Below are 26,899 nucleotides of genomic sequence, written 5' to 3'. Positions count from 1 at the left end.
GGTGGTCGTCGGCATAAAACACTTTCGTGTTAAAAAAAGGAAAAAGTTTACCAGCATTACTTCTCCCGCCTCACTTATCGACATTATACTAGATATTCATTGATTACACATTCATTAGATATTTATTAGGTATGATCGCGACCGAGCAATTACAGTGGCTAAACCTTGGCTATTTGTTTCAAACATCTGTTTCAACGCTTCCATGACCATTGTACTAATGGTTGGTATGATGCCATTTACCAAATACGCGCGAACCACTGTTACGTATAGAGCGAAGGACCCGCTGGGCGCGAATTCCGTACATCGACCCTTTTTACTTCCTGACAGCGGTGAAACCATACGAACTCGAAAGGCATCACTGCTGTAACCCTCAGCAAAAAGAAATATCTATTTGTGTATTTACGTGCAACGCGTATCAGAGGAGCGGTGTATGAATAAACGGAGTGAATATTGCATGCAAATTGTGGTATGCTTTCTGGGCGTCACGAAAACGAAGACCGTCTTTTCGTCGCCAAAAGCAAGGAACTTCAGTTACTACCTACATGGTGACACAATGGCCAAGCCTCTTATAAACTCAAGAGAAACAAGATTCGGTAGCAGGGAACTCGGAGATGTAAGAAAAAAAGAAGGAACTAGACGAGAGAGTTGTGCTCAAACCTCAGTTAGGTAATTTCACAGAAGCAAAAGAGAAACCACTTGAAGACATGCTGCTGGCCGGCAAATGCGAAACGTTGTGGAGTAGAGAAAAAGAATGTCGGAAAATCACAACACAATGGCAGGCTCTCCGTGACTGCGAGGCGTGAAAGTCGTTCTGAACTGTGCGTGCGAAGCCACACCCAGACCCATTAATGACTTTTCAGAAGCTTTCGATGCTTATTCCCAAAGAATGAAGCCTGGAATGTCTGCTTACGTTGTGCATCACAGTGGAACGCCATAGCCAGTCCCTCGGCGTTAACTGGAGCTCCGAGAACATTGTTCCTCTCTAAAGATGAAAGTTTATACGTGTTTTTAATCTGAGTAGTTAGCCTGCTGAGTTTACCTTGAAGAAAACTGACGCCGAAAGATATTTACGTCGTCGGACAGTTATCTATTTTCGGTTTCTTTCAGTCGCAACACGCGTGCTTAAAATATATATATATATACGGCACAATCTCAGAAAAAAGATAAGAATACGTTTTCTTTCGGACCAAGTCAGATTAAGTAAAAGGAGATTTTGGCTTTGATTTCCGCCTGAAAGTAAATACATGTGCACGGTATCGGTGAAAAACTGTATCCACGCAAGACTTTCGCCGTTGGAAACGCGTTTTATTGCATCCCTAAAAGTCGCGAGGAGATGCCTTTCGCGAAGGAGTTAAATTTGACTCGAGCGCGAGTGACACAGACATTTCATTCCAGCTAAACGTCGTCTTGGGACTTCGTTCGTTTGCATACAGTTGAGACACGTGTGCGCCGTTATACTTGCTTTCTCGCTGTAAATTGACACGAATGTAGACGTACGGGCAGGCAGTCCCTGGCGCCTGGCCTTTAGTTCGCTGCGAACTGTTTCCGTGATGCTGACATCGCTTCACCGACTGCGCCGATGAAAACATCGGGTCTCCGTTTTTCCAGAGCGTACAAAAACTAAGCCTAAAAGAGTATCACGGGATGCACACAAAAAGAACTACGGGGCGATAGAAACGAAGAACAAACACAGCTTTTTTTTTTTCCATTGACTAATAGGTGTATAGAAGTTAAGCTAACTCGTGATAAAAAGTAAAATTAACCTATAGAACATGTAGATCAGCCAGCAGAGGAAATTAACCTCCGAGACACCTCCGTTGAGGGTTCCATACAAAAAGATTGCCACGTAAGTGCTAACATTGCATGTGCACACATTGGTCTACTAGTTAGCATACCTGTAACAGGTGTAAGTTTTTTTCTATTGTTTGTCATACTTTTTATCCCTCTTTTAACCGATTTCTTAGTGGTAGTAGCCAGCACAACTTAAGCGCGCCAATATTTTAAGTTTATAGAATTAAAAAAAAAGGATTACGGCACCTTCGCACTAGTGGTGCTAAGCCTGAAGGAAGTGCACAGCTGGGCGGCCTTCTTTGGTTATTTTTATTTTTTTTTTCTTTCATTCTTTTTCTCTCTTCTCTCTATTTTTTCTGTCTCTGATGTCTCTGTTTATTCCTATATATATATATATATATATATATATATATATATATATATATATATATATATATATATATATATATATATATATATATATATATATATATATCGCTCTTTCTCTTTGCCACTTCCTTGCTATACTATACTACGCAAGGCTATGTTATGCTCTGCTATAGCCGAGGGATCTTGGGTACGCGTGTTCGAATCACGCCTTGTCAAGAAACTTTTTCGCCGAGAATTTCTCTCTTTGTCTTTGTTTTTATCTCTTATTTCCCTCTTTTTCTCATCTCTCTCTCTGTACGCGTTCTTTCACCCATCAGAGTTATTGCATCCCACGCCGGACAAATCTGCGCACGTGTTCTGGGAGCGAAGCGGAAGAAGAGGACGTAGAGGAAGCAGAGCTCGAACATGGTTCGTGCCGGTTCATCACGATGACAATCATCTTTCGACGCGAAACGGCATAACGCAAAGCTTAACAGATCCGCTATCAAAGATCAGCAGCCCTGGTCTATTGGTAAAATGGGCGGGCAAGCGAGGCTTTGCGTCTACATGACTTACGAACAAAATTTCTTTCTTTCTTTATTGCCTTGTTTCTTTCGGTCGCATTGCGCAATGCTCCCTCCTATCTGTTTCCTTGCCGGGAAATGGACTTCCATCCACGCATGCTTAGCAGCGCAACACTTCACTCGCAACAAGCAACAGCGACGGTCACGCGGACCTTGGCCATGCGTTCATAGCCAGGCAACAACTAAGTGGGGAAACGTGAAATGACACGTGACCTCGATAAAAGATCAGAACTGCCCGTATCAGAAAAATGGCTGATCGCCGACAAGCCCGCGATCGAGAGAGCATTGAGTCATTTGGAAAACGGCGCGTACAATCAGGCACGTGACCGGCGCACCTTCGAGGGCCGCAATTCTCTACGCTCGTAGGCGCCGGGTTTTTGGGCCTAAAACGCCGCCTCCCAAATCTATGAGTTATAAACTCTTAGCTTAAAAACGGCTCTCACTATTGCGTCCCTCATAATCATATCGTAGTTTTTTTCTACGTAAAACCCCAACAATTATAACAATTATTACTATTACAAAGGGATCCCTTCTCACTGCACACATGAACATAAGTGGATGTGTAGCTTGTCATGTGCTGCGGCTGCCACGGTTAACTTGAGCCAATGCTTTAAAAATACTCAAGATCCGCCATAGGAGGTCGCTCCAGTGAAGAAAGTTGCACTATATTTTCTTATTTTTCGTAACTGCACTCTTAAAAAAAATGGAGTGACCCTCTCTCCTTTAAGGGAGAAACGGCGATGTCCCCAATGTTCGTCTTCAACTGGAGAAACCGTTCCTCCCTTTTCAATGGAGAAACCGTCAAAATCAAGATGGCTGACGCCAAGCCAGTGAAGCGAGCAATAGATTTAGGCCTAGCGAGCGCATCGATTCTCGACTGATAAAGAGTATGCGGCACTGGCAGTCACAAAAAACGGTCCCTCTGAGCTTAATATCGAACGCTATGACAATAAAATCAAGCAGACAAACCTGTAGTGATGAAAACCTCGCGAAATGGAACGACGGAACTCGTACGTTTCGCTCGGCCAGCGAGACGGCGTTCACTTTAAAAGAGACGGATACTGCAAAGGGGCTCTCACCCGGAGACTGTACGTTACGCTTGCTGTCTTTATTTGTCGAAGCGTCACACGGTGTAGCGACGTTATCCACGCGTTTGTGCCTCCAAAATGTACACAGGCGTCCACTGTTAAAGGGAACATCGGAGCGTGTGGCGGCAGCTCGGCGCCACAGCCGGCCAGCGGCTGCAACGAGTTTCGCGCAGGCGCAGTGCGCGCTGTGAGTCGTGCTCTTTCGTCGTCTGCTTCCGCGCTGCGAATCGTCGCGAAGCGAACCGCTGACGCGACGAAAGAGCACTGGGCACGGTGCTCACTGCGCCTGCGCGAAACTCGTTGCAGCCGCTGGCCGGCGGTGGCGCCGAGCTGCCGCCACACGCTCCGATGTTCCCTTTAACAGTGGACGCCTGTGTACATTCTGTCGCATCAAAACAATCCCGGCGCAGCAGAGCATAGTTTCGATAGATAGATGTTCAACTTCATATAAATAGGTGGAGCTATGAGAGCGCCTCGGCCGCGAAGTAGGTGGTAGCTGGCGCCATCTAGAGGGATTAAACAATACTAAAAAAAAAAGTTGTTTCTGATTGAGGCGGCGTACGTCGATACTGCCATATGATACTGCACACGGCATTTCGGGGAGGTGGGCCCATTCATGGATTACTCAAGGACACCGGAAAGTTGATACGCACATGTTCACTAGGCAGACACATAGTACGCACATTCAATTCAATACATACACAATTCATTCGCATGTATAAAACCTACAACACAAACAATTCACTACAGACGCATACGTATAGACGTTTACACATACCCCTCTAAGAAGCGCTGGCCCTTATATAGTCACTGAATTACAGTGGACCATAGTGGCACAAAGATGCGTCATTTTTCTTCAACTCTTTACGATTTCATGGCTGCGTCACAATATACGCCGACATTATTAAATGTTAGCTATGGCTTAGCCAAGCGCACCAGTTAATCTAAAGCCGCATGATAATGAACAATACAATTACAGTGAGTTGATTAGTTGGTGCGAAAACGACCATATTGTGAACCGTTCATACCATTCCGGCGACATTTTGAAGTAGCGCCATCTTCCGACAGCGGCCACAGATGAAATTTCTCTTCTTATTTCTTTATTTTCAATAGTTACTGTGTGAGGGCGCAACATCGGCAACATAGTTCAGATTCCGTCGCCTTCGTCGCGTCGACTTCGTTGAGTGGTTTGGCGTTGACATCTATTCACATTCTATTTATGCGTTGACCACAAGTATGACGACGGGCCATGGATTCGTTCAACTGCTAGCCCTTCAATGACAATGCTTCTGATGCGGTACGGCCGTCTCATTTGTGTATACGTACGTTACAACTCGGGTCGTGCGAAGAAACAAGACAAGATTGCCTCGCACCGGACGGTGGTCTTTCGAGAGCGATGTCAGTGGCTCTTGGCGCCGCGGCAGCTCGATTACTTGAGTAGAGAAACTGGCGCTACACCGCGCGAATTATGGAAAAGAACGCTACCCACACTACGTGTTCTGTAATATTTCAGTACGCTGTACCTACATGCTGCTCTGCTACTGTTACGTCACGGTATTCGCCTGGCGTGTGAAATTGCGGTCATTGTGCGACAACTGTGTAGTTGTCGTTGTGGCGGTGGTTAGTCTTGCGTTGGATTTGGAATACTCTTTTCACAAAGGTGAGTGAGAGTGTTAGCGATTACCCACTGTGCACAGCTGTCATTAGAAGCGCATTTTGTGTTGAGTTTCGCACGCCAATGCAAAATCCTTAGAACGAGAGATACATACTGCACGCGGGCATAAGTCCGTCCTAATTCTCAGTGATGGCATGCGTATTCCAAAACGCATGTGATTGAGAATTTTGGCTTAATTGACAGAAGTCATAGTCTTATTTTTCAGATATGTGCAATTATGATGCAGGTTAACGTTAAAATGCGGCCACGGCGGCCACATTTCAATAGGGCCGAAAGGCAAAGAGCACCCATGTGCTTATGTTCGGGTGCACGTTAAAGAACCCCAGTTGATCGAAATTAATCCGTAGTCCCACACTACGGCGTGCCTATTAATCATACGGTGGTTTCGACACGTCAAACTCCAGCAATTATATGTTATCGTACCTTCACGCATGCACTGTCCAGTGGTATCACGTTTGCTAAAATGTTGTAAAAATTAACCTTCATGCTTCTTTATATTGCTTGTTGCATTGATAAGTGCTATAAGTGCTGTGTAAAACTAAAAACGCGTGCTCTAGCCAAGTATGTTAACGCCGAAAAAAGTTGAATTATTGGTGTACCGTCGAAGGTGTTCATTAAAACAAGACTGTTTTGTGAAGCGGGACTTACTGTATTTATGACAAGCAGATCGTGCGAAAGCGTATACAAACAACACGAGACACACGGAAGTATGCGGCGCATCGCGCACACGCCGAGCCTATATAAAAAAAAAAGAACTCCACACACGTTACTCAACACATAGAACAAAAACAATGAACGTCACTCGTGTGTTGCTCGCATCAATCCTAGGTACAAGTAATTGCACGCGACTGGCCGAGATCGGTAGCACGGGATAGTCCGGTCTGAGGCTGCCGAGTGACCGCGAAAGGGCAGCCGCTCTCCGCAGCACGGAATCACGATTGAACTCGGCGTGCGCATGCGCGCGCGCGCAAGTCACTTGGTTGAGGAGGAAAGGAGAAAAGTTTCTCCCTTGGCGCTTGCCGCAAGAGGGCGCGACGAGTAAATCGTCCGCAAAGGAGAAAGTCGCGGCTCCGAAGGAGGAACGGAGCCCGTTGCTCCATCCTCGCTCCCTTTTTTTTTAGAGTGTGCTTAACTATTCCCGTCAATGACTCAGCTTTATAGGTCCTCAGCTGAAGAAAAATTTTCGATCGTATTGGAAGGTCGTGGAGTGTCTTTACAAAATGTCCGACTGAGCGTTACTTTGCCTTTCTAACTATTACGCAATACGTCTTTTTTTTTTCTTGAAAGCACAGCCATCGCTGTGTTTTCGAAATGCAGTTTGTGAACGAATCACGCTTTTCAAGTAATGCCCTGCCACTGACACAGCGCGGCGACGCAGCCGTTGGCTACAAAATTTGCCGCCGTCTCTGTTGCGCTGTCGAAATCAACAGGCCCGATGGTGTACAATAGCTAGGGTCAGACTGCCTGCATCACTGCACAATATATTTGTGTACACCCTTGCAATTTTTTAACAGTATCGCGCGGGATATGGTAGCGTCTAATATTCTCGAAAGGTAACGGGATCTGCCGACGATGCGCAAGCGCAAAAAGCGCACTGAACTGCGAGCACCCGTATATGCCCAGAAAGAGCGACATCAGTGGGCGTGTCTCGGCCCCCTCGACACTCACGCTTTCCAGGTGGATGTGTATGGCATTCATAAAAAAAAAAAAGACAAAGGGACTGATAAAACAGCAGAAATCACCGGTATCGAATGCGCGTAGCAGGGCCCGTATTCTCAAAAGGCGACAATCGCAAAAGTATCGCCTTTGGTGTGAGCCGATTGGCTATTGAGCAAATCGGAAAAGTTAGGGCGCCATCTGGTAATTCCGCCGACGTCAATTTTGCGTCATGGTGCTCGACGGTGCTCTCGACATATTTGCAATAAACAAAGGCACCGTTAACCGTCGGTTCGTGGTGAAGTCTAGCATTTCAGTGACGTAGGCGGTAGCTTCTAGTATTCAATCCTCGGTGGATATACGCAGCATTTTTTTACGCTGAAGCTTTCATCGAGCATTACCTTGGGGGTGTTATCAGCACTCGTTCTTTGCCAGCGCGTGTTTTTTCGTGGTTTGAACGTCCCAGGAACATGAACTGTGCGTTGCTCGCGTGGCTTATCACGAGCCGGCAACATGTTGAGATCTTGAGACGATGTCGCTGCGGCAGCACGCTACAGCTGAACTCTCCGAGTACGCCGTGTTAAACTCTCAACGAAAATACGTTTCACGCAAAGTTGCATTCTTTAAATATTATACTGTGCATTAAATAATCGAACAAAAAAACGTTGAAAGCACTTTCAACACGTCTTATACTTCAAGTAGCCACAGCCAAGCCGGCCAAGCCTGACCACTGCGTAGAAGCAGCAGCACACGCTCGAAAACGCCGCACTCGGGTTGCTCTGCGCTCACTCCTGTGTTGTGAGACATTCGTACTACCAACGGCCAGTTGCAACAATGACGTCACAGGCAAGTGTTTTTTTTTACTTATTGAACGCATCAAATTCTACGTCACCAAGCGCGATACTATCGCCTTTTGCGATCGTTTGAGAATACGGGCCCAGAACAGCACAGCCGAGGACACTTACACTTTGTTCCGCATAGCGCGCATGCGCATACTCTTGACCATTCCGCCGATGTGCTCCGTTGTACGGCGCTGTTTCCTTAAAGATTACTTAAAGATATGTTGAAGTAAACAGCGTAGCAGACGGCACTCGCAGTTCAGTGTAGAGCACTGCACGGGCCGGGATTCTCGGCCCGGGCCCGGCCCGGGCCCGGGACTCGTTCAAAATTACCCGCCCGAGCCCGGCCCGGCGACTCAAAGCGAGACCCGGGCCCGGCCCGAACCCGAGAAAAAATTTCGCCTACCCGGCCCGGCCCGGCCCGACCACAGATCGGGCCCGACAGGGGCCCGAGTACAGGCCCGAGCCACTAATCTAGGTGTTGTTGCCCGAGCATAGAATTGACCACAAGGCGTTTTAAGCGGCAAAGATGTACGCATGCTTGGCGCATGCTTCGCTAGCAAGTATACTTTAACCTACGGTACTTTCTTGTAAAAAGGGGCTGGCTCGCCGTGGAAACAGTTGAGCGGACATACTGAGTACGACGAACGTTCTTTCGGCAGTGTTATACTGTACCTAGTTTTCTAGGAATACAATCGGGATCATCAAGAGCGTTTTGTAGCGGATACTGTTGGAAGAAGAGTGATTTGCAGGATTAAGGAGCGCAATATAAACAGAGGGGACAGACAACAGAACGATATTTTCACTTTGTGAGTATTGCGCTCTCCATTGAAATTTTAATGGACACGAAAGTGAAACAATGAATCAGCTTAGATTGATAAATTGTACTCTGAAAAATCTAATGTCGTTAATTCCACCAATACAGATGCATTAATAAAGGTTAAAATTAAGGTCGAGCTTTAATTTTTAAATTTCGCGCCAGAATCTCCAGGCGTGACAACGCGGATTTTAAAGCGTATTTTTCGTATTTTGGGGACTTTGGCTTGTCAAAATTTCCTGAAGCTTCGTACCTTAAGTCTATGCCCCCCCCCCCCTTCCCCCGTAGGAAAACAATGCACTTCATTTTTACCGATTATGAAATGCGTAGGGCCTAGCAGACGCCTTCAAAATCTATGACGCGTTTGATGCGGGAATTTCAAGGTGGCGTTGCCAGCCGTAATTTCTTTTCGCGCGTTTTCTCGCTTCCCATGAGTCTTCTCGTGGCGGCCGGCGTGGGGATTTTGGAATTGTGAAAGATTAATTTACTAATAATACGAAAATCGCTTTTCCCTTTAGTGTTCCTTTAAGGCGTGCCGTAAGACAAAGTCAATTGTGCACCCTTCTGAATATGTAGTACAGATACCTTCATCATTTTAGCACCTTTCCACATAAAGAGAAATAGAGGAAAAAAACTAGATTTATTACATTTGTTGTAATTACACTTCGCCCAGTTTAAGCTATTAATTAAAGTGTGCTTCTTGACCTTTGCGTGACAAATCTGGTGGAGGTGCGGGGAATGAACCCAAGCTCTTCTGAAGTTGGAGGAAGCAGCCCGGAGCAAAGAAGACTTGGACCCGACGAGCTGACTCCTGTTCATCAGCGCAGCAGTCGTCGCCTACGCGGTGAGGTTCCCGAGTTTTCACCTTTGTGTTGCACAAGAACAGCAGCAGCTGTCAGCGAAGACGCTACCAAAATGACTTCTCAGGTCACGCCAGCACAAATTATAGTGGATCCGCCGATGACGCCCGAACCTTTCCACGGCGACGCATACGAAGACGCAGAGGACTGGCTCGAACGCTTTGAGCGCGTCGCGAAGGTCAACGGCTGGGATGTGGATCGCAAGCTACGACGTGTTTACTTTGCGCTGGAAGACTCTGCACGAACGTGGTTTGAAAACCAGGAGGCTGCCATCTTGTCCTGGGATGACTTCCGACGGGAGCTGCTTGCCACCTACCCGAGTACTGATCGCAGGGAGAGAGCCGAAGCTGCTCTACAAACCAGCGGAATAATGAAAGTGTGGCCATGTATGCAGAGGACATGTCCCGTCTCTTCCGCCGAGCAGATCCGAACATGAGCGAGAACAAAAAGCTTCGCCATCTAATGCGAGGTGTGAAACAGGAACTGTTTGCTGGTTTGGTTCGGAGTCCACCGTCTACCGTCGCTGAGTTCCGCTCTGAGGCAGCCACAATGGAAAGAACGCTTCAGCAACGAGCGAGGATGTACAACCGGGATCTGGGCATTGCCTCCATAGACTCAGTGCCGGCTGTATTTGGAAACAGCGTGGAGTTCTTGCGTGAACTGGTGCGATCTGTAGTGCGAGAGGAGCTCCAGAGGCAGCGGTTGGAGCACAGCGCTCCAGCTGTGTCGTCACTGGCCGACGTGGTGCGTGAGGAAGTGAGAATGGCCGTTCGGGATCCCCAACCCATTCGGGGACCTCAGCAATACGCCCAGACAGAAGCGCCACCGCAGCGACCGCAGAGATCGTCATATGCCGACGCTCTACTGCAAGGGCCTCCCGCCCGTATGGACATCGCAGCCACTTCGGTGTACAGCACTGCGCCATCGAACACGCCCCCGCCACCGGATAGGAGACCAAGGAAGACAGATATATGGCGCACTCCTGGCAGAGTACCTCTCTGCTACCACTGTGGAGAGGCCGGCCACCTCTGTCGAATGTGCCAATATCGCCAGGCTGGGCTTCGTGGTTTCGCAGTGAATGCACCTCGGCCTCGAAACGGTGGTCTAGTGGTTATGGCACTCGACTGCTGACCCGAAGGTCGCGGGATCGAATCCCGGCCGCGGCGGCTGCATTTTCGGTGGAGGCGAAAATGTTTGAGGCCCGTGTACTTAGATTTAGGTGCACGTTAAAGAACCCCAGGTGGTCGAAATTTCCGGAGCCCTCCACTACGGCGTCTCTCATAATCATATCTTGGTTTTGGGACGTTAAACCCCAGATATTATTATTATTATGAAACGGTGAGCGTCCTTTCGAAATTGAGCAATATCTGTCAACTCGTCAGGGCCCGCATGACCTTCAGCAACATCAGCCTCGCTCCACAGCGCCATTGAGATATCGGTCGCCGAGCCCCCGTCGATCATCAGCCTCTCCCACTCCAAGGCGCCGTTCACAGAGTCCGCGTCGGGAAAACTAGAGTCAGCGACCTGTGGAGGTAAGGCCGCTGCCGACGCTGAAACAGAAGAACCTCCATCGCTGACTCCGTACGACGACGAGACTAAGAAGCCGCTGCAGTGATCGCGACGTCGCTTCCGACTTGCGTGTATTCGTCGACGGCTACGAAGTGAACGCACTAGTGGATACAGGTGCGGATTACTCTGTAATCAGTGGCGACCTTGCCAGGACACTGAACAAGGTACTGACTCCTTGGAATAGACCGCAAGTTCGCACCGCAGGGGGACACCTCATCGACCCGACGGGAATGTGTACGGCTAGAATAGGAATAAGGGGCTTTACATACGTCGCAAGTTTCGTGGTGCTTCCGGAATGCTCTAGAGACTTAATTATTGGTATGGACTTCCTGAAGGCTAACGGAGCTGTAATTAACTTGCCGGAATCATGCGTCTCATTTTCTACGAGGCACGCGATTGCAACGTTTGACACAGAAGAAAAAGTGAATGATCTTTGCATTGCGGACGACGACGTGGTGGTACCTCCGAGGTCCAGCATAGCTGTTACAGTAAGGAGCAATGCGTTCACTGATCATAAAGGGCTCGCCGACAGCAACACTGGACTCATACTCAAAAAGGGAATCTGCATGGCAAGAGGCCTTGTCCAGCTTCGTGACGGATGTGCTAACGTCTTGCTCACAAACTTTGGAAATGAGGTTCAGCACCTAGCAAAGGGAACCGTCATTGCAAGCATCCATGACTTCGTCCAAGTTGCGGACCTGAGCGCCTCTGAGACGTCACCACCTGATTCCCAAGACGTGGATTCTGTACTCGAGTCCATTGACATCGACCAGCGACTATTGCCAAGCCAGAAAGAACAAATAGAGAACCTCGTGAGAGAATTCATCGCATGCTTTTCAATGTCATCCAAAGTCCGACGAACGCCTATTACCAAACATCGCATCATTGTCGACGAGTCAGTCAGACCTATCTACCAGCGCCCCTACAGGGTGTCACAAAAAGAAAGAGAAGCTATCGGAAATCAGGTCAAGGAAATGCTCAGAGACGACGTAATTCAGCCATCCGCCAGTCCGTGGGCGTCGCCGGTGGTACTTGTAAAGAAAAAAGACCAGTCCCTACGCTTCTGTATTGACTACCGAAAGCTGAACTCCATCACTAAGCGAGATGTTTATCCTCTTCCGAGAATTGATGATACTCTGGATAGACTAAGAGATGCGAAGTTCTTTTCTTCCCTAGACCTAAAAAGCGGATACTGGCAGATCGAAGTGGACGAACGAGATCGCGAGAAGACTGCATTCGTGACACCGGACGGGCTATACGAATTCAAGGTACTTCCATTCGGCCTTTGTTCAGCTCCCGCAACGTTTCAGCGGATGATGGACAGTGTGCTCTCCGGACTAAAGTGGCAGTCCTGTCTCGTTTATCTTGACGATGTTGTGGTTTTTTCTGCTACCTTTGAGCAGCATGTAGAACGACTGCGATCTGTGCTGAAAGCCATTAGTACGGCAGATCTGACGATAAAGCCACAGAAATGTCACTTCGGTTTCCAAGAGCTCTTATGTCTTGGCCATGTCGTCAGTGCTGAAGGCATTCGTCCGGCCCCTGAGAAGACAGCGGCAGTAGAAAAATTTCCACAACCAACGGACAAAAAAGCGGTTAGACGGTTCCTGGGACTTTGCGCTTATTACCGTCGCTTTGTCAAAAATTTTTCGAAGATTGCCGAACCACTAACGCGGCTGACAAAGGACGACGCGCCTTTCATTTGGCTGAAGGAACAGCAGGATGCCTTCAACGAACTGCGACAGCGCCTTCAGAGCCACCCAGTCCTCGCACATTTTGACGAGAAAGCCAAGACTGATATTCACACAGACGCAAGCAACTTAGGTCTCGGGGCCGTGCTCATTCAGTGGCAGAATGGTGTAGAGCGGGTCATTGCGTACGCCAGTCGTACACTTTCGAAGGCCGAGATCAACTATTCGACAACAGAAAAAGAATGTCTCGCGGTGGTTTGGGCCATCAGTAAGTTTCGGCCATACTTATACGGCAGACCTTTCCGAGCCATCAGTGACCACCATTCACTCTGCTGGCTGGCAAATCTTAAAGATCCGTCAGGACGTCTTGCGAGATGGAGCCTGCGATTGCAGGAATACGACATAACGGTTGTCTACAAGTCCGGTCGCAAGCATAGTGATGCTGACTGTTTGTCACGTGCACCAGTTGAATGCACGGAAGCCGCCTACACGGAAAGTGGACTAGACATCCCTTTTTTAGGAGCGGTGACTTCGTCGCAAATGGCACAGCACCAGAAATCTGACCCTGAATTAGTGCTCCTTATCAAGTACTTAGAGGGACAGCCCGTCAATATTCCTCGTGCTTTTTCCCGTGGCTTGTCGTCGTTCGTCCTCCGAAATGACGTCTTGTATAAGAGAAATTTCGAACATAGTACAGAGACATTCCTGCTTGTCGTCCCTACAGCGTTACGACCCGAGATCTTGGAAGCATGCCACGATGACCCGTCAGCAGGACACTTAGGAGTGAGCAGAACGTTGGCACGTATTCGCACGAAATATTACTGGCCAAAGTTACAAAATTCTGTGCAGCACTACGTAAGAACTTGCCGGGATTGCCAAAGACGTAAAACACCACCACTGAAGCCAGCAGGTCTCCTCCAACCTATAAAGCCACCAGAAGCCCCTTTCGCACAAGTGGGAATGGACTTACTTGGCCCATTTCCCACTTCGTTGTCAGGGAAGCGATGGATCATCGTTGCAACGGACTATTTAACGCGATATGCTGAGACAGCGTCTCTTGTTCGGGGAACGGCCGTCGAAGTGGCCGAATTCTTTGTGACCAACATCGTACTGCGGCATGGCGCTCCTAAAGTGCTGATCACGGACCGAGGAACAGCGTTTACAGCTGAGTTGACAAATTCCATTATGAAATTGACGCACACCTGCCATAGAAAAACAACAGCGTATCATCCCCAAGCGAATGGACTGACAGAGCGGCTGAATAGAACGTTGACTGACATGCTGTCGATGTACGTGGACGTAGAGCACCGAACATGGGACAAAATATTACCGTACGCAACATTCGCATACAATACCGCTGTGCAAGAGACGACGCGAATGACACCTTTTAAACTTGTTTTTGGCAGAACTGTAACCACCCCCTGGATGCAATGCTACCGGTCGATGACAACTCCGATCACGACGATAGTACCAGCGACTTCACGCAAAGAGCTGAAGAAGCAAGGCAGCTTGCACGACATCGCATTCGGCAGCAACAAAAAGACGATGCCAATCGGTATAATTTGCGACGAAGAGACGTCAAGTACGCTCCTGGAGATAAAGTATGGGTATGGACACCCGTACGCGTACGTGGGCTCTCCGAAAAGCTACTTCGGCGTTATTTTGGTCCTTACAAGGTACTTCGCCAGCTTGGTCCATTGAACTATGAAGTTGTCCCAGAAGAGCAAGTAACATCAGCGAAACGGCGGCATCGCACAGAAACTGTGCACGTCGTCCGAATGAAGCCATACTACGAAAGGCAATAATGTATCAAGCACCACTGCCGGTTGATGCCTGTTTCTACCGGCAATTACTTTAAATACCAGCCTGCAACCAAAACAAGCATCGGGACGATGCATTTTCGGAAGGGGAATAATGACGCAAGATACATTCAAATTACGCGCCCCAGCAGTTGCTACGCCCTCCATGTTGTCTACGGCGTGAGTGGGAAACAGAGGAAGCAAAGCGTCGATGGAGCACGCCAGGATCACCGCTGACAACTCAGGCACGTGCGAACTGCACGGGAAAAGAAAAGAAGAAGAGGTGCCGAACTCTGGTGAACAAGAGGAAGGCGTTCCTGCAGGATAGACATAGCCATTGTTTTATCTAACTTGTTTGTTTATAGGGCACAAGTTCGCCCAGTTTAAGCTATTAATTAAAGTGTGCTTCTTGACCTTTGCGTGACAATATGTAGCACAGATACCTTCATCATTGTAGCACCTTTCCACATAAAGAGAAATAGAAGAAAAAAGCCAGATTTATTACATTTGTTGTAATTACACTAACCTAGATAATAATTATAACGAACCGCGCGCACCGCATGCACTATGGAAATACGTATAAGAAGCGGAATGGCAAAAAAGAAACTATTCGTCATAGCATTCTTTTCATATATCACACTACTGCTATATAGTCTATAAGCTTTTGTGGCATAGTTTATAGTGTATTTGCTCGCATGTTATTGTACAACAAAAATCAAATTATAAAAAAAAGATTCTGCTATAAGCACACGATGCGCCGTTGCATCACATGTCCTGCCGCGCTAAAGTTTCCTGCTTGCGCTAGTCCCAGGGGCGCACATCTGCCTTGCGAAATGTGAAGGCGTCGGCAGTCGTCGTTCTTAACTTCCGCCACTGGAGCAAATTTAGGAGGTCTTTTTGGACCTCTGCAGAATGAAAATAGCTGTCAAGCTGATCCCTTTATTTCTCTCGTTCCCGAACGTTGTGTCACTCTTCAATATAATCTATAAATGCCTCTGAGAGCTTGTCCTTGCAATTTTCAGCAGTGTTTGTTAAGCACGGCTTGCACAGGACTCTGTTTTTTTTGTTTGTTTGTTTTTTCATAATATAATGGTGTATGCCTTCCTAACGATGTTGCACCGGTAGAAGGTGGCCTACGCTGCTGGGCATAGGACTGGCAGTAGATGGACGAAGTCATTGCGATCTATTTTCGGGGTTCATTCCCGTTTGGTAATTAAGGTGCGAATAAGCTTCTCCACGCTTACTCATTGAATGCATATGATTCGAGGTAAGGGGACATCACTCGGCATGGAATTCGTGATTCTTATTTTAAGGCAGATATTTCGTCAAGCTAATTTACTTTGCCTGTATACATGAATATACATGTTTAATGGACTTGTGCTGTTCCTGCGCATTCGAACGTGGTTGGGGCACTATCATGTAGCTCTCGCACTATATAGTGCAGGGGTCTCAAACACGGGGCCCGCGGATCTCTTGCTAGCGGTCTGCGGCCCGCACATGACTGTCTTCGTCCCGCTTTAAGTACGTGTTTGAGCTACACAATCATAACAGGTTTAAAGCATTCTTTTTTTTTTTTTGAGGCACTGCCTGCAGCCACCATGTGTTGATGGATAACCGTGAAACAAAACACTATATTGCAGAATTGGCGTCCAGATTTTAGTCATTTTGGAGATGGTATCGATATCTTGGTGGAAACTTGCCGCCAAATATGCCTTTCAGAAGTTACCCATATATGATATATTAAAAAGGTTTTTCAAATGGCAACGTTATCTGACATCTGGTACAACCAGGTCCGTAGCCAGGAGTCTTTTCCGGCGGGGGGAGGGGGGGGGGCACTTGCTGAAAACCTTGACTATTTGAGAAAAACGCCTATTTTCGTCATTTATTTTTGGTAAAAACACCTACTTCACCAAAATTTCGAGGGGGGGAGGATCTCGGTACAGCCTATTCCTCCCTTCCCCCCATCGACTCCTACCTTCGTCACTGTCCTGGCCCTTGCGGAAGTAAATTTTTGTGAATGCGGCCCGTTAGCTGAGGCGGCTGTGAGATCCCTGATATAGAGCGGAACAAGACGAACGCTCAGATGTCAACAATGCGGGCACACAAGGCAGGCTGTGCATGTCCATCTCGTGTCACATGACCTCTGGGAACCAAGACGAAGCCACGGAAAAAGAATGTCTTTGTAGGGATTTTACGCAACGAGACTCCGCGCAGTCTTTTCGTTTTAGGGGAGGGCTGGAACTTTCAAGAACGTTTCCCCGCCTGGTAGCTCCGTAATCGCACTTGCGATGATAAGTTATAGGTATAAATTTATTATATTACATTTATTACGGTGATTGCAGAATAACATTCGGGATATAAAATAATAACGAATGCAAATAAAGCACGGAATAACGAGATGTTAATTATATTTGCGCCTGGTGTATTTACTTTTAGCTCGCCCGTTTCAGATAAATCAAGTAGCCCCATAAGCAAGAGGCAAAAGATGATCAGTACTTATCACTCATAAAACTTGTCCAAATAGCTTGCCCCACATAAAAAAGAACCGTTTTATTGAGATAAAATCTGAAGCCGTGCAACGCATGAGGAACACACTTGAAGGGACACTAAAGAAAAAAAGATTATTCTATTATCAGTAAATTACTCTTAAAATACCATAGTGACTACGCTCGCCGCGACAAGAGTCTTCGTGGTCTTCGTAAGCGAGAAAACGCACAAAAAGAAAATGCGGGTGCTGACGCCATCTTGATTATTGTGCAACAAACACCGTGACGTCATGGACGTCATGACGTCGTGGCGTCTACTGGGATCTACGTAGTTCCTAATCGGTAAAAATTAAGTACATTGACCGCTGAGGGGGCCATAAACTTAACATACGAATTTTCAAGAAGTTTCGTTGACCCAGTGTCCCCAGAATACGACAAATACAGTTTGAAATTCGTGACGACACGCGCGGGGTTTTCGGCGCGGAATTTAAAAATGAAACTTTGCCCTTGATTTTCTCCTTATGATGGTTAAACCAGTTACATTCGTGTTCTCACTTTATCAGTCTTAACCGATTCATTGAATCGCTTTAGAGTCCCTTTAAGAACTGAGCAAAGTCCAAGCCCGGCCCGACCCGAGCCCGCCACCTCAAACCCGGGCCCGGCCCTAAGCCCGGAGCTTCAAACCCGAGCCCGGCCCGGGCCCGCCGTGAAAACTACTTTACCCGGCCCGGCCCGGCCCACGGGCCGGGCCGGGCCCGGGTTTTCGGGTAGGCCCGAGCCCGTGCAGTGCTCTAGTTCAGTGTGCTTTGTGCGCTCGCAAATCGTCGGTAGGTCTCGTTACCTTTCGAGAATATTAGACGCTACCATATCCCGCGTTCAGCGTTCGCGTGATACTGTTAAAAAATTGCAAGGGTGCACAGCGATGTGACGTAAAATATCACCCTGCAGAATGCTACCTTCTGGAATACTGACGCCCAAGGCACCATGCAGAATTAATTTGTCTCCCTTATGAATAAAGGTAATGTGTCAGATATATTATCAATCAAGAGAGAGAAAGGTTAAGTGAAAGGCAGGGAGGATAACCAGAAGAAAGTTTTTCGGTTTGCTACCCTGCACTGGGGAAGGGGTAAGGGGGAAAAGAAAGGTAAAGAAGGAAGGAAGAGTAAAAATATTTTTTTAAAAACGCGCACGCGACGCTAGCACGCCTCGATGACCACCCGCTAACTGAACAATCAATTTTGGAGTGCCGGAACGTTCTAGCTTCCAACCAGAAAGCGACGAAGGCGCTGCTGAAGCTTCTACGCTCAACCGGCCTCGCTAAACGACTATGACACTTTCGTGCTAGAGTGTGCGCTTATTAATCAAACACTATGCATAACTAGATAAGTTGTCGATAATAGTGCACATACCAGGAATTATGCGGTGCCACGGGTCATCGTCTCACCCAGATTCATTATGACGACAATTACAGGGGCACGTTACGCAAACTTTTCGTCGTCGCCGTGATGTTCCGTATAATGTCAAACTGCAATAACATCTTATCGCACCGCGTGAGCCGTGCCCAGTGGGTGCGAGATAAATAATGCGAGGGTGTACAGAGAAGAATGATGGTTTTTTGCCTGCCGTCTTTCCGTGAACAGAATAAAGGCAGGTGAGGAGGAGATGGGCGTTGCACGCGGTTGTGGGTTTGTGCAAGCGGGAGTTGTGTGTCCTACGCCAGCTAGCCCTCGACAGTGGCGGCTACGTTAAGTGCTGGACACATTGAGCGAATTCGCATGCGAATCGCCGTACGGCTGTTCGCACTAACAGCCGCACCTGCCAGACGCCCTACAGGTTCCAACAGCATGCAGAGCCGATTCGCACTTTGCACGGACAATCAACTTGCTGGATGTTGCCGCGCGGTTGCCGCATCGGTCTACGGCTGCAGCCAATGGCAGCGCTGGAGACGTGTGACGTAACACCTCTGGTGGCGCCTATCTCGCCGGTCCATTCCTCGCCACTCCGATGGCTCCGTCACCCTGGCTAAGGCACGAGGCATTTGCCGATATCGCCGTTGACGGCGGCGTGAATAATGATTTATTAAAGTTTGTTTCCGACACGGAATAATTCCTGATTGAATAAAGTTATGTTTCAAGTGTCTCATTTCTGCAAGGCGGCGCCCGTTTTCTAACTACTAGCGAGGTATTAAGCCGCGATGGAAGGCCATTTCGCAGGTAAACAGCAGCACCGACCGTCTTGGCGAACCGGCTCACTCGCTTCCACCTTCGCTTTTCACATCGAGGATGTCGAGAAAACCAATTGCACGTGTAAATAAAGAAGGGTGCAAGTCGTAATCGTGTTGTCAAAAATAAGCAATCTATGATGAACTCGCGTTCGATCGCGAACGGCTCCAGCGCCAGCGTGCGCCTTGCTAGGCCTACTCTCGGAGTCGTGAATGAATGCGGGCTGTTGCGATGTTTGTCGCTCGCGAATGTATAGCTTTATTGACAATGTTCCTATCACGGAGTGGTTCCTGTAGAATGAAGCATAACTGTGCAAGACTGTTTGTTTTGCATTCAATGAAGAGGATATGATGCCATCCGAGCGTGCATGCCGAGGCGCCGGATGTGGGCGGAGCCTGCGCGCTGATTGCTCGTTTCCCTGTCCTGGATCGCCGTACGCCGTGTACGGCGTCCCACGTCAGATCGTATGCCGAATCGCGACATGTGACTCGCGCTTTACCTATTAATGCGGCTGAGTGCACAGGCTGTCCGGGATCCCTATCTCACAGGCAATCTGTGTTGGGTGCAAATCTTGGCAAGTGGAGCTAGTGGCAGTTGATTTCATGTGGCCTGTCTTTCCGATTCCCTGTGTTGGAGGTCCTGTTATGCCAAAGTTTGGGAGGCACGCTGAGATGAAAGGTAATACGAAGTGTTCGCTGACATTATTCCGCAGTGTCCATCACTTCAGCGTTCTGACATTGAGTGGTAGTGATCAACGAGCGGGACATCTTCCTGTTTGATTCGGCGCGCTTGACAACGTGCATGGTAAATGAATCAGTCAGCTAATGTTTGCTGCAATATATAAGATTGCTAAAACTATGAACCTTACTTCAGATACTTGTCTAATAGATTTCTATCACTACCAATACCCGCCGCGGTGGTCTAGTGGTTATGGTGCTCGACTGCTGAGCAGTTCGCGGGATCGAATCCCGGTCGCGGCGGCCGCATTTAGATGGAGGCAAAATGCTAGACACCCGTATGCTTAAATATAGGCGCACGGTAAAGAACCCCAGGTGTCTGAAATTTCCGGAGCCCTCCACTACGGCGTCTCTCATAATAATATCGTGGTTTGGGGACGTAAAATCGTAACAGTTATTACCATCACTATCAATGCTCCGCCTTTCGAGAAAAAGTCCCGCTTTTAACAGTGGAGCTGTTCTAGAGCTGGGCCTGACGACAGATGAGCGTCCGTGCTGGTCACGTTCCGGTTCCCAGATACATCCATAGATGGCGCAACTGTCTCGGTCGTGGACGAAGCGGTAACCGCACCGTGAAACGGGGAAGCGCGGCTCAAGCGTGAATAGGCTCCAGAGTCCTATTCCCAGATAACCGGGAAAACCGGTTCCCAGATAAACCTATTGATGGCGTAACTGCCTCGATCGAGGACGAAGCTGTAATCGCAAACAGAGCACAGCAGAACCGCAGCTCCGCTGTTTATGCAGATTTCACTCTGGGTGGAACTGGGGTAAGTTTTTATTTTGCTTTGTTTTGTTTTGTTTTAGAGCGTTCCTAGAAGTCATGACCTGAGAGCTGCCTTTATAATTCATTTTCATAGCCACTCTGGTTAAGAATAACAATTACACCACCCTTCTGTGCCTGCTTCATGACGCAGTGTTTTTCGGTAACTCGTCAAGGGTGATTTTTTTCTTTCTGAGATTGATTGATTGATTGATTGATTGATTGATTGATTGATTGATTGATTGATTGATTGATTGATTGATTGATTGATTGATTGATTGATTGATTGATTGATTGATTGATTGATTGAGCAAGTTTTGGCGACACGCTGTGCTGCTTGAATATATAAATCTAGGCACCCATCGCATTTTGGCGGTGGAGGAAGTCGACCATCTTGTAGACCGGAATGATACGCTGATAAACTGAAATACTGAAGAGAGAAATGTCTTCATATAGTTTGCAATCTTGTCTCGTGATAAAGGGGTACCCGCGGTCGCTTGTGCGTGTGCATGCATTAGTTACACTGCGATCTGCGGCGGGCGTCAGAACTCTCTCACCACAGACGAGGGCATGAATTATTCCGCAGAAGAAGAGCAGGCATCATCACTCGGCATTACCGGATGGTCGGAATTCTCGAAGACAGACAGAGCTCCATGTTTTAGTTATCACTGAGTTCTTATTCGCGGAATTGTCGGTCTTCGTTATATCTAACGAAGACCGGCAATTCCGCGAATAAGAACTCAGTGATGTTAGGTGCGTCCATGTTCAATACACAAAAATGTCCACCTCTCACTTCTCGAAAGTGCGAGCGAAACAGTTGCGCTGAAATGGTGTTGCTGTCAGATGAAAGAGGCTGAGAATAAAGATAAAAAAAGAGAGGCAGGGTAAGCTACCCTGCACAGGGGAAGGAGAAGAAAAGTTAGAGAGGAGGAGAGAAATGTTTCCGATGAAAATGCGCATTGGAAATATGGCAGCGAAGGAGCATATTCGAAACGCGGACATCCGGGCTCGTAGGATTCCACTCGCTTTAAAGGCGCCCAGCATCTCAACAGATGCTTTTATATTAGACCACGGCCCCGCACCACTATATTTAATATGTTCCCAGCCCTCTCGAACACTCGGCGGTGTAGTAGGGGTTGTGCGGTGTAAGCATGGTTATGATCAGGACGACAGATTTGCACAAGTATCGTATCGCTCTGGATGCAGTACATATGGGTCGCATCAGTCAGCTACCGTCATACGCGCAGTTGACCACACGATACGAATGAGGGGTATACTAGCGAAGACCATGCTTAGTGTCCGTAGCTTATCCTTTCTCTCTTCTCTGGTATTCTTTAGCTTCTTGACTGCTTGGACAGATATATGGGATGTCCGAACATCAAAAAGCAGGAGACAGACGGCTGTTGCTGCGTGGTCGCTTTTTTTCCCGCTTTCGGGAGTTTCAAAGTGTTGCAAATTGCTTGCCAAACAGCGCGCGTCTTAGCAGCTGGACAAGTATTCTGCACTGGTCACCCGGCAGACACCACACAAGTCCCGCTCGATTGCGCACTCAGAATAACACGAGGCAACTCGGCCACCCTGGTTACCTTCAACTAATGCGGCTAGCTGCGTGCAGTCTGTGCCTAACAGCAGCTCATGTGCTCTGCTGCGCACTTTGATCCAACGTGCGTCAGCTCCTGCGGCGCCGCAGCTGCCATCCGGTCATCAACGCTCGATGCACAAGTGTTCTGGGTCGGCTGTGCTGGCTAGACCGAGGCTTTCTTGTTTGCGCGCGGAAATTCGTTCTACGTGCGGCGAACAACAGAGCTCAAGTCGTGCGGGTTCTGTTGCGCGCTGAGTGCATTAGCATATTCAATTAGAGCTCCTGTGCGCTGTCGCTGCAGTCTGGCCAGGACATTAGTCGAGTGCCGCCTCGGACGGAGCACGCGCGCCGCTGATTTCGTGCCTGCTGTCACGGGCACTTCCATCCAGCCGGATCCCTCTGTCTCCCCAGGCGCATTCTCTCTAAGCGGCCCCGCGGTATTAGGGAGGCGTTTTGTGGCTGCGTTGTTTTCACGTGTACGCTGTCCTTCTCAAACGCAGCAATATTTGACGCTGCTGCCTCGCGGATGTCGTTTATATACAAACAACACTCGGACACCGTGTTGCGTCCTGTGCTATAGACGAAATATCTAAGCCGTAACAGCAAAGCGTTCGTGTTTATATGCTGCCTTTGTCTTCCTTTATCGAGAAAAAAAAAGGGGGATAAGGGGCAGGCAATGAAGGTCGAATTATCTTTTTAAAAATAGAGGAAATTATTGCATAGGAATACACTATCGTCATCATCATCATTATCAGCCTATTTTATGTCCACCGCAGGACGAAGGCCTTTCCAGCGACCTACGATTTACCCTATCCTGTGCGAGCTGGTGCCATTTTATGCCTGCGAATTTCTTAATCTCGTCGCGCCATCGAACTCGCTGCCTTCCTCGACTGCGTTTCCTGTCCCTTGGTAACCGTGCCGTTGCTCTAACTGACCACCGGTTTTCTGTACTACGCATTTCTTTCGCTGAAACGATGGTAAACGATAAAAGTAGTCGCCTGTTGTTTTTGCTGCATTGTGGCGGATAAACTTATGGCGAGTAAATTTAGCAGCTCATCCCGAACGGAACGATATAAATCAGCTGAAGCTTGACCGTGAAGACTAAGAAAATTTTCCAATTCCAGGAATGTCTTTCTATACGCAGTACAAATGACGTATTTAGAAATGAACTGTAAATGTAGAGAAAATGCGTTAAAAAAGTGTTACACTTATTCACTGCCACAGACCTCGTAATAACGCTTTAGTAATTACCTGCATTTCATTCATTCCTTCTTTTTTTACCGGCCCGACGTTGTAATCTCTTGGAGCCGTGAAGTATAAAGGTAAATGTTCGCCACAGAGCGACATTATAACAAGCATACAGTGACATCGCATTAATAGATATTTCCCTGAAAGCAACAGAGCATGATACAACATTGCAATTATATGAAGCTTGTGTGAAAGGATCAACGTAGGTGCAGTGAACCCTTTTATTTCGACTTTGACGTTTGTGTGCTTAGTTCGTGTTAATTAACATTGTCCCATCTTGACTCCTATTTATCTGTTCTCGTCAGCCATGCAACGAATTGAACACTCGCCCATCTGAATTGATTGCAATAATTTCTTTCCCAAAAACGGTTTTATTACAGAAGGATATATCGTCCCAAGCCCCACCGCTCAAAACCAAATGCAGATTAAGCACTTCTTTTATAATTGAAGGCGTCAGACGCTGCCTTCTTTCCAATTTCCACAAAACACTCCACATCTCTGAAAAACACGGCAGCCTGTAACAAACTTTTACGCGATAAATTATTTCTTTAACTGTACAGTCACACCGGTCAATGAACAGGGAAGAAGGAATACGTACTATAGATCCCGATCACGGATAGCTTTGGCAGATAATCGGAATTCCAAGTATACCACCATGACACTAGCACACGCGACAGTGACCATATACGCGCATCACGTAAGTAGCTTCAGAGCCAAATATCCCATCTAATCAACTATGTACGCTCTTGGCTGCAATGCGTGCGTGACACAGTTGGCATTTGTGCAAACCCCGTCTACTTCATAACTTTAAAGTGTGGCGGCAAAATTATGCCAATAATTTAACCGCGACAATGAATTACTGGAATTATTGGAACTTAATATGTATTTTGCTGCTCACTAACATGCCCCTAAAGAAAATAGATGTATATAACGCAAACTTTTCGCTCCCGATAGTTTGTTTTGCCACACTAAGCAGCATAGTGTAAAAAAGCACGCTTTACAGGACAAACAAGTTTAGCGTCTCGTTTCGACTCGTCCAGTAACAGGGCGGGAGATAACACGTACGCTGAGGAGCATCATTAGCGGTACATTCGGCACACATGTCACTTTGTCCATCTAACGAAGTTAATTTTGTAATTCAAGGGGCTCTGAGTTAAGCGCCAGCCGGCTAGTGTCACACTCGTGTCATCTTCCGCGGCGGGGCCAGTTAACTGTCCGGACGTGTCATGGGACGCCTCGTGGGTGACGCGTCGTCATAGGCTGACGTGTGCCCTCACGTGCCGCGGCCGCGCAGCCTGCAGCCCGGCCGAGCGGTTGCCGAGGGCAGGCTGCGCCGGCCCTGCACGCGGCCTCGACGGCAGCTCACTTGTGGCGCGCGCACACAAGCGGCGTCGCGACGTGGGTCACCGGCAGCACGTCGCTGGCCGTGTCGTGACACGCCTGCCAGCTGCCGTGACCGGCTTGCCCGTGGACAAGTCTACTCACGGCTTTCGGTGCGCTGCGTCTGTGCTCTCCTGTCGTATTTGGGCGGCATGCCTTTCTAGCCTGGCCGTCAGCTTGGTCCGACCACCATCCTCCCCCTGCGCGACCAGAGCTCTCCCCGCGCATGCGCACTGCGCGGCTCTTAGGCGCTTCACGGAGCAGCACTGTTGCCGCTACCAGCGCTTCTCCGCGCGCCGCCCCAACCGAAGCGCCGCCTGAGGGAGAGCGGGGGAGGAAGTCTCCCGAGAAAGAGGGAAGAAAAACTGGCGGGTTCGACGCCTCCCTCCGCTTCGGGACACGAAACACACCCTGGGGTGCTTTCGGGCTGTGGGGGCAACAGTTGCGCGGGCGTGCGCTTGTCCGTCCAGTGTGGGCGTTTTTCTGAAAGGGTCCTGCGTTGAGTAATTGCTTAGTCCGGGCCCGTCGAAGGGAACGGGACAATGGGGAAACTTTTCAAAACGGCGATCGAGGCCTCCTCCAGGCTGAAAGCCCAAGGAGACGACGCAGCGACACAAAAGAACCATCCTCCGCTGTTTATTGCTTTGGACGGTGCGCTTTCTTTCTTCACTACTTTCGCTCTCATCACTCCAGGACTGACAACAAGAAAACGTGGAAGACGATGCAGAGAGAGAGTACTCTCAAATCAAATCCTAGGAAAGGCCTCTGAAGCGCGGCTTTCTTGTTGACGTTAAGTCGGCTCGAAACAGCTGAGCACTGCCCTTTGTAGCAGTAATGGACAAGGATGCTTCGGGATCAGGATTTTCTTTTCTCCGAGGTTATGTACTTTCATTAACTTTACGATGACTTGTTGTGTCGTTTAATTTTTTTTAGTTTTGACTAAGATTATCATTCGTATTGTGCCAATTTTATCTGTATGGCTATTGCGCTAAGAGCGCTCCTACTCAGTCCTTTCTCCTTGTCTTTCCTCGCGTATCATCTTCGCAGCACTCGCTGTACAGGCAGCCCTCGTTACAACTATGGTGAAGATAAAAACTTTCGGGTTGGGGGTACCTACAAATTTCATTGAGATAAAATCTGTCCTTCGCCAAGGGCTCGTAAATGAAGGTCTCTAGTTATTAAACAAAGCGCCGGCCTGCTGAACTTTCTCGTGCCTGAGTGCGTCTTAGATCTCTGTCTCAGTAGACGTTTCCTTACAAACCATTCAAGACAATGTCAAGTTAATGGAAGTTACGTGATATCGTCTCTGACTCTTACAGTTCTGCTGAAATAGCAAGAGCAGCAAGTTAAAATGGAAAGGCATATTGCTTGGTTCACCATGAAGGAACTCAACACGAAAATATTAAGAAGGAACGGGGAAATAGCAAGACGCCTTTATTCTTTCAAAACATCATTCGCATATATAGGTTCCTCGGGCTCAGGAGTCTCATTCACTCTCTTCGTGTGGTTTTTCTTTTTTTTTTGCCGAGTCTAATTATTTTCGTCGGCTTAAATAAATCCGGGCATACAGCAGCACGGAAGCTAAAACATAGGGTGGACAAGCGCAATATTTGGTTTAGTAGCAAATCCAGCACATCGCAATCGAGCTTTGATGGTGAAAACGCTGCGAACGCTTGTGCATGTCCTACAGACTCGACGCGCTCCGAGGTGTGGAGGGAAGAGACAGACGTACGCGCGCTTCCAAATTGGGACAAGTCCGATAATTGC

The 26,899-nt window shown here is 48.1% G+C and overlaps 1 protein-coding gene across 1 annotated transcript in view; it reads right to left on the bottom strand.

The window, feature by feature from the left end:
• The window catches only part of LOC119402299 (uncharacterized), a 141,513-nt gene extending 116,144 nt beyond the window's left edge, over positions 1-25,369 (bottom strand). The window contains exon 1 of the mRNA XM_037669454.2: positions 25,238-25,369. Within this exon, the coding sequence (XP_037525382.1) occupies positions 25,238-25,286 (49 nt within the window). The 5' untranslated portion in view covers positions 25,287-25,369. The remainder of the gene's footprint in view (positions 1-25,237) is intronic.
• Between the last annotated feature and the right edge of the window lie 1,530 nt (positions 25,370-26,899).

Source organism: Rhipicephalus sanguineus, chromosome 1 (genome assembly GCF_013339695.2).
Source record: "Rhipicephalus sanguineus isolate Rsan-2018 chromosome 1, BIME_Rsan_1.4, whole genome shotgun sequence".
Classification (NCBI taxonomy): domain Eukaryota; kingdom Metazoa; phylum Arthropoda; class Arachnida; order Ixodida; family Ixodidae; genus Rhipicephalus; species Rhipicephalus sanguineus.
The sequence above is the reverse complement of the archived record's forward strand: the minus strand, read 5'-3'. Positions and strand labels throughout refer to the sequence as shown.